This window comes from Solea senegalensis, linkage group LG14, assembly GCF_019176455.1.
Source record: "Solea senegalensis isolate Sse05_10M linkage group LG14, IFAPA_SoseM_1, whole genome shotgun sequence".
NCBI classification, from domain to species: Eukaryota; Metazoa; Chordata; class Actinopteri; order Pleuronectiformes; family Soleidae; genus Solea; species Solea senegalensis.
This window is the reverse complement of record NC_058034.1, coordinates 6,399,205-6,413,252: the sequence shown is the minus strand read 5'-3', so window position 1 is coordinate 6,413,252 and position 14,048 is coordinate 6,399,205. Positions and strand designations below refer to the sequence as shown.

The 14,048-nt window shown below is 42.0% G+C and overlaps 1 protein-coding gene across 4 annotated transcripts in view; it reads right to left on the bottom strand.

Moving 5' to 3' along the window:
• Nucleotides 1-4,113: 4,113 nt before the first annotated feature.
• The window catches only part of lnx1 (ligand of numb-protein X 1), a 30,324-nt gene continuing 20,389 nt past the window's right edge, over nucleotides 4,114-14,048 (bottom strand). For all 4 annotated transcript variants that reach the window (XM_044044000.1, XM_044044001.1, XM_044044002.1 and 1 more), the window contains 8 exons: nucleotides 13,636-13,791; nucleotides 11,579-11,787; nucleotides 11,077-11,499; nucleotides 9,524-9,658; nucleotides 7,797-7,974; nucleotides 6,391-6,637; nucleotides 5,662-5,820; nucleotides 4,114-5,166 (listed from right to left, as the gene is read on the bottom strand). In XM_044044000.1, coding sequence (XP_043899935.1) covers nucleotides 5,031-5,166; nucleotides 5,662-5,820; nucleotides 6,391-6,637; nucleotides 7,797-7,974; nucleotides 9,524-9,658; nucleotides 11,077-11,499; nucleotides 11,579-11,787; nucleotides 13,636-13,791 — 1,643 coding nt within the window. In that variant the 3' untranslated portion in view covers nucleotides 4,114-5,030. The remainder of the gene's footprint in view (nucleotides 5,167-5,661; nucleotides 5,821-6,390; nucleotides 6,638-7,796; nucleotides 7,975-9,523; nucleotides 9,659-11,076; nucleotides 11,500-11,578; nucleotides 11,788-13,635; nucleotides 13,792-14,048) is intronic.

The window sequence follows — 14,048 nt, the reverse complement described above, 5'->3', positions numbered from 1 at the left end:
TTAGAAGGCTTTGCATGATCCAAACTGCCACGCGACTTCTACCACTGGCACACAGTGTTACAGTAAAAATGTGCCTTTCACTTGATTTTCCTCCTGCTTCTGTGCCAGGTGCCACTTTTATTCTGGCTTCAGGGTCTATCTTGAGCCTGTACATTCTTCATCTGCTTTTAACTTTTCCTCTACTAGAGATTTGAAGTACTTAATGTTAAAAATGTGCTGTGTATTCAACACTAATTTTGGTATTATTAAACAGCTTTACAAACATACAGTAGCACATTCATGGCCACGTTTTCCACAGAGCGCTTGCAACATTTGCTCCCTTGCTTGCTTTATATCCAGAGAAGGTTATACCCGTCCAGCAGCAATGTGAATTGGTTACCTTTTACAAAACATGTTTGAATCTCACATCAAGCTGCAGGTTCCACTTTGGTTATTTATTTGGTGTAATTTTGCATGCACGCTCCGGTGGAAATAATGGCTTCTTAGAGTATCTCTGTTCTATCTGAAACAAACTGATTGGCAACGGCGTCTTTGCATATTCACGGCTTCAGTCGAAACAATTCACCAGGATAACTCTGACCACTTGGCCAAATCAAACAAGAAAACAAGGAGCGTAGTGCTGAGATACAGGCTTATTTGTGATACTTAGTAGAGTCGCAGTCACGTTTCTTTTGGCAAACACAGTCGAGCTGAAATAAAAACAGCTTCATAACTATGATTCATTAGATGTTATATTCTCTCCCTCCACCCACAGCTGTTATTTATTTTTTGTGAATATGACTTTCATTTTAATTGTGTTAGTTAGAAGTTCATATCCGTGGTGAGACTCTGTGATTCAGCCGGGCCTCTGGTTAAATGAGTGAACAACATTACACCACGGCAGGCTCAAGTATCTATAATGAAATCTGTTCTACTGCCTGCCCTGACAGGCTTGGCCACTGCTGACGAATACAATTATAAAAGGTGAAAACAAAAAACTAAAAGTGCCTGATGCTATTATTCACTGTTACTAACATGGCCTCCTTGGGAACAGTTTGACTGTCATCTTAGTGTTATGTGAGGTGGCTGTTTCTGTCTTAAAGCTTTAAGCAAGAACAAATGTGAGCCTTGGGTCCCAAATTCCTGCTGTTAATACAAGAGCTGTCTCCAAATATTGAATATATTTTGCTTTGTTCTTGCAACAACTCTGCCCCTGAAGGCTTTCTCTTTTTTTTTTTTGCGTTGAGCGAGGGACTGGTAATAATTACCCCAACTATGTGTAAGCCACAAATCAACCTCTACTTTTCCTATAGTCTTTTTAAAACTGGATGACACAAGGGAAGAGGCAGGGATGATGATGGTTGAAGGTTAGGCTCGTTATCCGAAAACTGCTGTTTTGTGCAGCATAAAGGAGGCATGTGAAGTTGTTTTTTTTCATACATTACAAACATTTCGAAATGTACCAAAGGTTGCTCATAAAAGGGACCACCGACTTTGTTGTTTTTATGTCTGTCAGATACTCTGATCGTTGGAATTTGGATTGGAATGACACGACTAAAAGTTGGTGTTATATACCAGCAGGCTGTCAATGACTTTAACTCATACAACATGTACGCGATGCTCACGCATGTCTTGAATAAACCTGGTGGAATAGATCTTTTTTAATGGCAGATATTGTTTTTCAGTTTGGGGGGTTACAGCCCTGGTTCCTCAACAGCAACGAATAATAGATTCTTTTTTTAGCTTAAAGGATACAGCAGCATGCTTGCATGACTTTAATGTAGGGCATGCTGTGACACTAGTGTTGGGCTCTTTGTTGCTCAAAGTCACAGCCGGGGGGGGAGTCTACAAAAGCTCAGGCACTGTGGTTAAGGTTTTGGTCCTTTGAGTTCTGACTTATCTCTCTCCCAGTGGAGAAAAATGGCCAGCAGACTAACTCCTGTGGCCAATATGCGTTTTCCTCCATTGTGTTATTTCCCATTGCCTTCAGTTGCATCAATAGTAAACGTAAAAAAAAGAAAAAAGAAAGTAAATGAAAAATGAGTCAAAGCGACACAAAGGAGGATTGGCACAAAAAAATATCACTATTTTGAAAGAGTAAGTGGGGAAAAAGATACTGACGATGGCTAAAAGAGTGAAAGACGTGATGGTTTGCAGAGGATGGGGAGCTGATGTGGAGGAAAGGGAAAAGTTAGAGAACAAAATGAAACCAAAACAAACAAAAATAACAAGGAGAAAAAAATACTAAAGTCCCTGGTTGAGCTTCATGATATTGAAATGCAATCAAATTGACACATTCTTGTTATTATTACTTTTACTTTGAAGCTCCAGTGTGTAAGAAATAGTAACATCTGTAAGTGAGACTGTGGACTGGAATAAATTTAGGACTCCTCTGCATCCCCCTCCCTCTTCAAAGTGCATCAGCACCAGAAAGGATGTCATTCGACTTGGTTTGCATAATAAGCTTTCACTCCTAAATGCAAAATGCACACTCCAGCTGCTTTGTCTGTTTGGGTTGTTGTAGAAACATGTTTTAATGCTACAAAAAGCAAAAAAGGTTCATTTTGAAGTGATTGTACACTTATAAAAACATACCTATGTGCAATGTATTCAATTTACGTCATTAAACTGAAAGAAAATGTCTGAAATAAACTGAAACACATCTTTGCATGTGTTCATTATTTGAGGGCAGAGTGTTGACGGGTGGATGGGATTTGGAAAACTGAAATAATGGTGAAATGTTTTATTCATGATCTTATGTATCAAAGTATGAAAATGTATAAAAGAAGGACAAGTAAATGATCACAAGAGCGAATCAAATCTGACTTTGACTAAGCTCTACTTGACAAAAGAAACAGCTCTATATAGCATTGTATACACATTTCATTTTGCTGTGTGTATTAAATGTATTGGGTAAAGTTAATATAATATATATGTATTATATATACACAATAGATATATATATATATATATATATATATATATATATATATATATATATATATATATATAGTTTCTATGGGGTTGAGGTCTGGAGACTGGCTAGGCCACTCCAGGACTGTGAAATGCTTCTGACGGAGCCACTCCTTCGTTGCCCGGGAGGTGTGTTTGGGGTCATTGTCATGCAGGAAGACCCAGCCACGTTTCATCTTCAATGCTCTCACTGATGGAAGGAGGTCTCACTTTCGAATCTCACTTTCCTTAACACGGATCAGTCGTCCTGTCCCCTTTGCAGAAAAGCAGCCCCAAAGCATGATGTTTCCACCCCCATGCTTCACAGTAGGTATGGTGTTCTTGGGATGCAACTCATCATTCTTCTTCCTCCAAACAAGTTGAGTTTGTACCAAAAAGTTCTATTTTGGTTTCATCTGACCACATGACATTCTTCCAATCCTCTTCTGGATCATGCAGATGCTCTCTGGCAAACTTCAGACGGGCCTGGACATGTACTGGCTTAAGCAGGGGGACACGTCTGGACCTGCAGGATTTGATTCCCTGTCGGTGTAGTGTGTTACTCATGGTAACCTTCGTTACTTTGGTCCCAGCTCTCTGCAGGTCCTTCACCAGGTCCCCCCGTGTAGTTCTGGGATTTTTGCACACCGTTCTCATCATCATTTTGACCCCACGGGATGAGATCTTGTGTGGAGCCCCAGATCGAGGGAGATTATCAATGTCTTCCATTTTCTAATAATTGCTCCCACAGTTGATTTATTCACACCAAGCTGCATGCCTACTGTAGATTCCCTATTCCCAGCCTGGTGCAGGTCTACAATTTTGTTCCTGGTGTCCTTCGACAGCTCTTTGGTCTTGGCCGTGGTGACTGTTTGAGGCTGTGGACAGGTGTCTTTTATACAGATAACGAGTTCAAACAGGTGCCATTAATACAGGTAACGAGTGGAGAAGAAGAAGTTACAGAAGAAGTTACAGGTCTGTGAGAGCCAGAGATCTTGCTGGTTTGTAGGTGACCAAATACTTATTTTCCACCATAATTTACAAATAAATTCTTTAAAAATCCTACAACGTGATTTAAGTGGGAGAACTGCGACACTGATAAGTATATATTGTATGCAAATGCATCTGTTCTGTATTAGCTTTTAATATATAAAGTCCAAAACAAGGCTGTTTCCTCACAGATCTTTTTAAATGACTTTATTGATCATTTAACCAAATATACCATCAGATATATTACACAGGCCAAAGTGTGACAGACACAACCACAGTAGACGGCCCCCAGACCATCCACTGATACACAGAAACCAAGTCAGCTTTTATTTGTTTTTCTTCAAAGTAAGAAAATTAGTAAGGCCTCCACAATGTCATTATTTTTTTTAACTTGTTATGAGCACATTGATCCATATTTATATATATATATATATATATTTTTTAAATATATTTTCCTTGCCAGTGGTTTGATCATTTAGCCATAGCTTTTGAAAGAAAAGAAAAAACCTCAACACAGACTACTACTTGGCAACGTGTCGTTAGGTCAACACATGAAGATGACAACCACTGTCAGTACAAACAGAATGGAGCCTATATTTAAAAGGCCATACCACAAACAAACAAAAGAAATGTATTACAAGTGCTTGGATCAGTACTTTTTTTTAGACACCCAACATTTACATTAAAGAAATGTGAGTCCAACTTAACGCATACCCTAATATATAACTACTGGAATTGGCAACATGTAGTGCGTCCTCGTGATCCACCCACTCCACACTGTTTCAGAGAATGACCACATCTCCTAAACAGATAACACAATCCTCCTGGTTAAAGGCAGCCGATCAGGCCTGGATTTCCCTGGTTTGGCATTCTCAGAGGGGCAAGTTAACCTCTGGTTACACTCCAGTCTTTTTGTGTGTCCCTCTTCCGACTCCTGGCAATGTCTCAGCTGTCTATCAGAAGTGAGGAATCCATACAGCTACAGTACTATTCTAAGCTTCTCCCACGCTGCAAGCTTAAGAAACGTCAACCAGTCTTAAGTTCCACATTCCTTGGTCCGTGCTGCTGAAGCAGCAATGTGTTTGGCTTGGTGCACTGCACTTGCTGCACTACAGCAGGCTGCCTGGCCAGGAGACGATGGTCAGGGTAATTCTTCCTCGCAGCTCCTTCAGGAGACGCACCAGCGCAGTGTGGGTCATGCCCCATGTGCTCTTCCCATTCACCTCGAGTAAGATGTCGCCGCACCTGAACAGAGACACGTGGCCATTAACAGATGCTGGTGCCTCGAAACAGAGCAAAACTTGAGAAGAGAGCTATTAACTCTACTGCTCCACTTTCCTGGAATATTTAACAACAGGAGCATAAAGTGTCACAATTGATTACTTTTTGTTGGAGTTTATTTTTTAAGTGTTTTAAAGAGAGGGCGGGAGATCACTTTCTAGATCATTTTTTACTGTATTGCTTAAAAACCTCTTAACAACCCGATTGTAACCAATTCATTCATGCATTGCCACAAAAATGAAAAATGTCAGTCAGCTGTGGAACAGACAGGCCTGTAAAAACCATGCAATCATGTGGAATGGCTCGTAAAAGAGATTTTAGTTTCAACAAGAATTTAAAGTATAATTATATACGTATAAAAGGAAAAATATTTAATAGAAATCATCAAAAATCTGAAAGTTTTTTAATGGTCTATATCATTTTGCTCACAGGACATAAGAAAATATAAAAGCTGTATACCTTATCCTGCCATCATTGTAGGCTGGTGTCCCCTCCACGATAGAGCGGATAAAAAAGGATTGATTGCAGTTGACCTCCTCCTGACCTCCCACGATGCTAAAGCCCAGGCTGCCTGACGTGCTCCGCCGCAGGACGATGTCTTTGCAGCAGTAGAGATGCCTGCATAAGCCAAGAGGGAGCTTAAGAACACTAATCTCTCAACTTCATCTTTAAATTATACATACTGTATATCCATGCTGCCTATGTGTGCTGCAGCTAGACTGATACAACCAGCACTGCTGAGGAGATAAAAGGTTGTAGTTCTTTGAATCACAGTGTGACTTTTCCTCCCAGAAGATGATGGTGGGATTTGGAAATCTGCCTCATAGAAAAAGCCCAGGGATGAATAAAATTTACATTCAAAGGCTTTCAGCTGCACCTCTGGTCGAGACTTCATTACCATGACTTATGGGACCTGTTCCTTTGACTGACAATTGACTCCTAATCAATTCACTCTTCTGTCACTTTTAACTGTAGTTAAATCATATGCTAAAAGTTCTGAGAGGAAGTTCTACTCATAAAATAACTATGAATATTTAAGCTGAAAAGTTCGCTCTGTCAATATTTTGAGTTGGCACCTGGTGGCAGAGGTCAGAAGGACCACTGTGGGGGTGTAGATTATTCTGGCAATGGAAAAAGTCAAAGAAAAAGGATAAAAAATGAATATGGAGTGGATCAAGGGGTGCTCACCTGGGTAACTGCAGCCATGACACCCACTGTGGGGAGTAGTCATCATTAGGAAGCGGACTCTTGGTGCTATCTGTGGGTGAGGGGGTGAGACAAGGCGGCAGCGGGCACTCTTGCAGGCTTTCTTCAGGGGGACGCATTTCCAAGACCTTGAGCACAACAGGAGAGGTGGTGTTTTTCAAGTTGGCCACAGCCTCGCCTCGTGTCACCCCCGTCAAATCCACCCCGTTCACATTTAGCAAGATGTCACCTGCGGGGAGAAAGTGGACAGCACAGCTTGTCATCCAACCAGGTTTGCTGACTTGATAATAGGTTTTCAAAAGACCTCGCAGGACAGGGACTTATCATCTACCTATTTAATATTCAAAAGCATCCCTGCTGGAACACAAAGGGTATGGAAAACCAAGCACCACCTGTGATTTAAAAAGCCTCCTAGTGATGAAAGTGGTGCAAGAAAAACTGACAGCACGGTCCAGCTTGTGAATAAGCAACTCAAAGGGCACATTTGCCCTGCGTGGATATGTTAATGCAAAATAACAGTCTATTATAATACTCAAACAGGTTTCATCACCACACAAACAGAGACAGCTGCTGCAGCAGTGGGGGCACAATGACAGGCTTTAATATGGTCATGTTTGAAGATGGATATGCTGGTATAAGCAGCCGAGGCTCCAATCTCTCACTTCCCTGGTTTAAACTATATTATTAGACAGGAAGATTATTGCTATCACATGGAGTTATTTGTGCGCCGCTCTGTCATTTGATCCATTTTAGAGCTGACTGATTTCATATCATGAAATAATTAAGTCCTCGACAATTTGTTTGGAGCACAGCGAGTCGTGCGCACTGCTCTGCCAATGTTTGTATGTGTTTTTGTTTTCGGCACATTAGAGCCCATTTGTAGAGCTCTGAGTTTTCTGCTGGATGAACAGCCTTCCTAATGAAACACAAGTGTTCATCAACCATTCCTGTTTCCAAAGTCAACTTTATGACAGTGGCAACCATGTAAACAAATTTAATAATGAATAATTATTATTAGCACAAAAGAGCTGAACATGATATTCCTTGCAATAGGGATTATATAATATTCTAGAGTCTAGTAAGCCAGTGATAATGACCAAGTGTGCCGGTATTTTCGAAAAGACAACATATGGATTACACTAACAAATTTAAAGGTGGTCAAAATTATTATTATTTTTTTTTTCTTTAAATACTTTGCTGTTTGCCATTTCAGTCAAGTACAAGTAGATATATTCCTCATCTACACTATGATTTGACGGTTTTCCAGTTGTTATAACTCATATGAAATGCATTTGTAGCAGAACAAGGTTAGCGTGGTGGTGTCAGTGAAACATTTACACATGTAATAGGGTTATCATATCTTACAGTGCATTAGTCATTCATTTTACCTTTGCGGATAGAGCCTTCCTGCCCCACCACACCATCAGGGTCCACGTTTGTGACATAGATGGGGAGATCCCACCCTCGGCTGGACATGCCCCCGGCCACCGTCATACCGAGAGAGTCGTACGGTTCCTTAGTCAAAGTAACTGTCTTCTCATAGCATGCGGGCTTCTGACACGAGTCCTTCACAGAGAATAAGAGTCAATTAATGACTGTCTGCTGGTACCAATTTATCCTCCACATTAGGGGCACAAAGCTGTAGGGGGAAATGTGGGGTATAACCTGGACAGGTGTTTTATAGGTGAATATTGTAATATCTTGAAGTTCTTTGATTTGATGCTACTGTATAAACCATATATAAATCTACCATTATTGTATTGATGTCCCTCCATGATGCTAACATGAAAAATACATCCGTGTTTTTGTTGGAGTGTTCGTATTTCGTTAAAAAAAACCCCACCCGAACCAAAACCCAAACCAAAGCTGTGACACCAAGGGCACTTGTATAGACTCCACACACTGATTAGATTGTGCAGCGGCACATTTGCATATTAATGAAGACTGTGACGTGCGATAGCTTCTGAATGCTCAGAAAATTAATATGCGAACCATCCATGTTACGCTATCGGAGTCCAACAACATAGACATATGCGCTAATTAATAAATGACCTCATTAGCATAACTGGTAGTGGATATTAGGGTGGGTGGGGTGGGCAGCTCAAGTGTCTTTTTGTTCTGTGATCAGGGCCAGGGAGAGTAGAGTAGTAATGAATAACACATGGACACATCGAGGTCGATGGGATGTAGTTGCATTCACACATTTCTGCATCACTTGCAGGTGGAGCCCAGGCCATGACGGTGGTGGGTATGATCCTGAGTGAATACAGTCTGCCTTCCCATGCAACGTCATTAAAGATGTGTGCTGTGTTCTACTGTGTGGGCTGTTGTGAGTAGTTTGACACGTACCGACGTGCCGGGTTCACGAAACCTGACATGGAAAGGTTAAGCAGAGGGAAATAGCCGTGCTCCACCCAAAACTAACAACATTGGCCTACTAGCTCCTGTAAAGCTCCCTAATTACTGTAGAACATATGTACATAATTTGTTCATGTATACGTAAACCAAAGTTTAAATGACAGGTTGTACACAGGACACAATATATTTTTTTAGTTATGAAGGTATTACAAGGTGAGCTCTAGCAATTCTGGTAGAATAGCTGAATAGCTAAGCTAAATTAACCAGTTACTGCCCGTGGTGTCATATTGAGCATTCATTTCACTCTCTGCAAGACAAAAAAACAACTATTTGTCATAATGTCATCCTGTTTTTCAAAAGGGATATTGAGGCAAATATGTAGCTGGCAGTGTTTTTGACTCGACACAGAATGAATTTTCAGTGACAGCGATGTACAGAAGCCGACTTTACTGTCTGGATAAAAGCTTTGGTGAGGGTTTGGCAGAAGGTACTCTAAATCCTGCTGGATGACAGGATGTTTTTGTCTGTCGAGTGAAAATAAAATGGCTGATACAAGTGCAGCAGCTCTGAGGGGGAGAAGACTGTCTGTGGTGGTGTTTGAATGACACGTTCAGCTTTGAAGGGAGAAAAATAGGTTGAATCATTTTGTACCTGAAAGGGAATATTTATCAAGGGAAGGGGAGACTGTACTCCCTCGTGTACAGGTACTCTTCCTGTCTCTTGTGCACTGCATGCATGCGTGTGTGTGTCTGCTCACCAGTAGTGTTTGTTCTATATCCACGGGAGAGTATGGTGGGGGACCATCCATGCCCCACGGAGCTTCTTGTAAGATGTCTGGGGTTGGTAGGCAGATCTGACGAGACACTATGAAGTGGACACCCTCCTCACTTGCCTAGAGACCATGAAGAGTTAACACACAATGTTAAGACATGACTGACACTGAAGAAACACATGTTTCCAGACTTTATAATAAGGCGGGTTAACTGGATGACGGCTAAAGCCCAGTACTTATATCGTCACCTTAAAAAGCTCATTACATTACAAATGTTATTCTACGCCATCAAAAGCCTTGTTGAAATCTTGTTTCTCTAAATCAGCGCAGAGAAAGCCCAAAAAATGTGCTCTCTGTGCTAGACACTCAAACCAAGCTCCACTGAATCACTTTTAGTGATTTTTGTTGTTGATGGTGTTATTCTTCTTCATCAGACTGAGGGAGTGTTTGTGTGTATACACCAGCAGCACAGTCAGACCCTGGCAGACTGCTCTCATCCTGTCTGACTGACTTCTCAAATGTTCTGTGGACACCGTGTGTGCTTTTAGAACTATTCAAACCTGTTTGCAACCCGCTGGTTTTACAATAACAGTGTTGCTGTTGACCAAGACGGTCGCCATCAAATGGGAATGTTATTGGGCAACATGCTATACTGAGAAACACAAGAGATTAGCTTAATCAACATTCAAGATTCAATGATGATTTGAATGTGATGTCTAGCACTTGTATGCCTTTTTGTATCTCGGTGAAACGGCCTTTTAAGAAGAACTTAACAGCAAATCTATCAACCATAGATTTAATTCACTGTCACCATTTTTGCTGAACCTACCACAGTGAAATGCCAGTCCAGCCTTCATTACACATTCACATGAAAGTCATCCAACAGACACACAGACTGGCTGGCCGCTTGCCTCTTCCCCCCTGCTCTCGTTCCTCTGAGGTTTCCCCTGAACTCAGTTACACAGAGCTGACTCCTGAATTAGCTGGTCCTGCCCATTATTGCCTTAGTTGGACTAATTTAATTTCTTCCTTCCCAGTTCTTAATCTCTGACAGAACGTGTCTACTCTCAGGGGCTATCCTGGTTCCACAGAGACACAGAAGAGCCGGTCAGACTGCCTAGACAGGAACTCCGGGCTCAGAGACCCGGCACAGTCAGCCACTAACATGTTGCAATTAACCATGATTAACAACAAACACCACCATTGACTGGCATCAACCAGGAACCAGAGGCAGTTGCATGTCCTGGTCCATCAGGGAATCGCCACAATTAAATACTATTAAGTGCGGTCTGTGCAGACACAACAGCAGAGAACAACACAATTAGCCTGAATCACCGCAATTATCTTTAATACCTCAGAGACCCTGAGTAAGAACAGAGTCCAGTTGTTTACAGACCTGTAACAACATGTGGACTCATATGAGTGTCACGACTATGAACTTCCTACAAATTGCTAGGACCTGCTCTCTGAGCTACATCCATTCCTTTCGAAGAAAAACCAACACACTATCTTGTGCTTGTAAACCCTTGTTAACTCACCTGAATAAGCAGAGCAGCGTGTTCTGGTGCCCCATAACGTAGATCGTGCCCATTGATGGCGAGCACACGGTCACCCACACACAGCTGTCCGTCACGTGCAGCCAGGCCGCCCTCCAACAGGTGAAAGACAAACACTCCGTGCTCCTCTGGCCGCCTCACGAGCTTAATGCCAAGCTGTTCGTCTGGAGTGCTCTTACTCAGGACCACGTGGATGCTGTCATCCCTCAAGGGAAGGTGTGGTAGAACGTGAGAGGGGTGGCCCCCGGCACCGTCATGGCTGTGTCCATGGCCATGTTGGTGGCTATGCGAGCGGTAGCGATGGCGCTGTTCTCTGAGCACGGTGAGTCGGAGGAGTTGACAGGGCTGTTTGAGGGTTGCCACAGCATAGCAGTGGGGTACATTGCTGATGTCAATGCCATTTACCTGAGAGGGCATCATTAACGTTAGAACTTTGACTGCTTCTACTCGATATGGGATACTGCTGTGTTTGTTTCTGTGATACCTTCAGAATCATGTCCCCAGGAAGTAAGCGTCCATCCCGTGCAATGACACCCTCTCTGTAGATATCCTGGATGAGGATGCGAACCAAGGGGGTCTCGTTGCCCCCGACAACGCTGATGGCCAGAGGTTCTGAGGGATCCACCCGTGTGATCTTAATACTGGTAAGCTCACCATCAGGGATCAGGTGATGGAGCTGAGGAAGAGCCAGCACTAAAGAGGAAGATGAAGGAGAAGGAAACGGCTCATTTTAATAAAATGCACAAGAAAATCCAAATTGGATTGGAGCAGCCAAGTAAAATAGGAGAGGAAATGGGAGATGAAGAGAATGAAAATGAGACTCACAGAGGGAAAAAAAAAGGTAGATTATGTTAGAGAGGATCAACAGTGGAACCAGCTGTCCCTACTCCCCCAGGTTAGTAAAACAAACTTGCTCAACTCAAGAGGGAAAATGTTCTTGGCTGATTAACCAACTTGATGTTTTTGCCATTAGTCACATACATCTGTAGCAAGTATTCTAGGGAAAATCCGCAATTTTACATTTCCATAGTTATTACTTGGGTGGGGAACAGCAACATCACACGCACTTTTGCATAGTTTTATAATGTGCATTTCCTGCTTGTTATTGAAGCCTACTGTGTAAAGTCCATGCAATGCATTCAATTATATTACTAAAGACTGACATAAGTTTGTATTTTCATCCCAACACTTGATCAGCTCAAGCAATACACAAGATTAAGCCATGTAAACAAATTCTGAGAAATGTCTTCATTTTGCCACTTCTCTGATATTGTGTTGTTATTGTGTTGATCAGTGGTCAAATCCACAAACCAGCAGACTAACACGCCATAGACTGGACAGAGAGGAAGTGGGTGGGGCTCACTCATCTTGGCCAGCAGCCTTAATGAATAAATGACAGAAAAGATGCATTTCTTGTATTTCTTTTTCTTTGGTTATGAAAAATGTCTCCCTCCCCCTATTCCTCAGTGGGCTGTCTCCCTCTGGTCTCCACAGGCACTGCTACTCACGCTGCACTTTCTTCATTCCAAAGTCAATATTTTGTCTTTATTGCGGCATATTGCTCCAAGGAGGGAGATCACATTAACACGGGGATCTGCAGCTATTATGCAACCATTCCATTTAACACCTTCATCTTACTTCATCCATAAATATTTTCATTTAAGTATCTTTTCATTTCATTCATGAGGGCATTGCGTTACCTTTTTTGTTTCCTTTATACTACTGTCTTTTTTTTTTTAACCACTACTATAGCTTCTCTTTTTAAACAGCTAATGTTATGGCTAATTGGTGGTACATATACAGTTTATATACTGTACAAACTGTTAAGAATGTTACCGCTGTTAAATTATACTTCTTTCTCCATCCTCTCCATCTATCTTGTTCTCTTCAGCAGCAGGCGAGGCAATGAATATTTAATCTATTCTCAGCCTCCACAGTGATGGCCACAGAGAATAATCCAAGTAACTGATCATTCGTCATCCTTCATTCTTACGTAATAACACATTTCTTCTCCTCCTGTCATCATACGGCAGTTCTTCTTCCAACATTACGCTCTTTTATACTTGCTTCCCTCCTCTGCATTACCATAACACAAGGGGCATTAGATACATTACATTTTATTTATTTTACCACGGCAAGAACACTGCTCTCCCTGGTGACTACTCCATCAACCTAGTGAGCACCTGATGACCCTGAGTGTGCTGCAGGGAGAGTGAGATAACAAGGGAGAAAGAGGTGGAGAAAGAGATGAAAGAGGAGAAGAACATGTTGTCACCAGCCACCTCCAGTGACCTCCTGCTCATCATCTCTGTCCAGAGTGCCTCAGGCGACCACTCTCCCTCCCTCCCGATCTGTCTTCTAGCGATGCATCAGCAGACTTTTGCAATCTGTAGCTGAATAATTAAGGAAACATATGCTATTGCCACACTGTTGGCTCCTGACCATGTCACCCTCATTGTACAGCCAAGCCAACAATGCAAAGACAAGTGAACCTCCCAAGGAGCATATACTGCCTATACTGTATAATAGCATGATCCTTACCTTCCTGTGGAATAGTGGAGTTCCTGACATTGTCCCGCTCCTCAGATGTTTCATTGCTCACTGCGTTGCCACTCTTGGTTCTTCGTAGGACACTGAATGCCCGGTTCAACCTCCTGAAGGAACGACTCCTCACTGAGGAGCGGTCAAAATTTCGAACTGCAAAGGAGACAGGGGGAAACAGAGAGGCACTTTATAATAGATTACCTCACCCTTTAACATGCCCGGACATGTCTGAGGGCCAGGGCCTCCACACAGCCAATCAAATGTATTTTCAGTCTTTAGCAGCCAGTTACTGCCTATAAAAACATGTTGTGTCAGTGTTGCTGTAGCTATAGGTAAGACAATAGTATAATGGAGTTTACCTGATGCCAAAATTTGTAGTTAAGATTTTTGAATCTCTTATTTTCTGATCA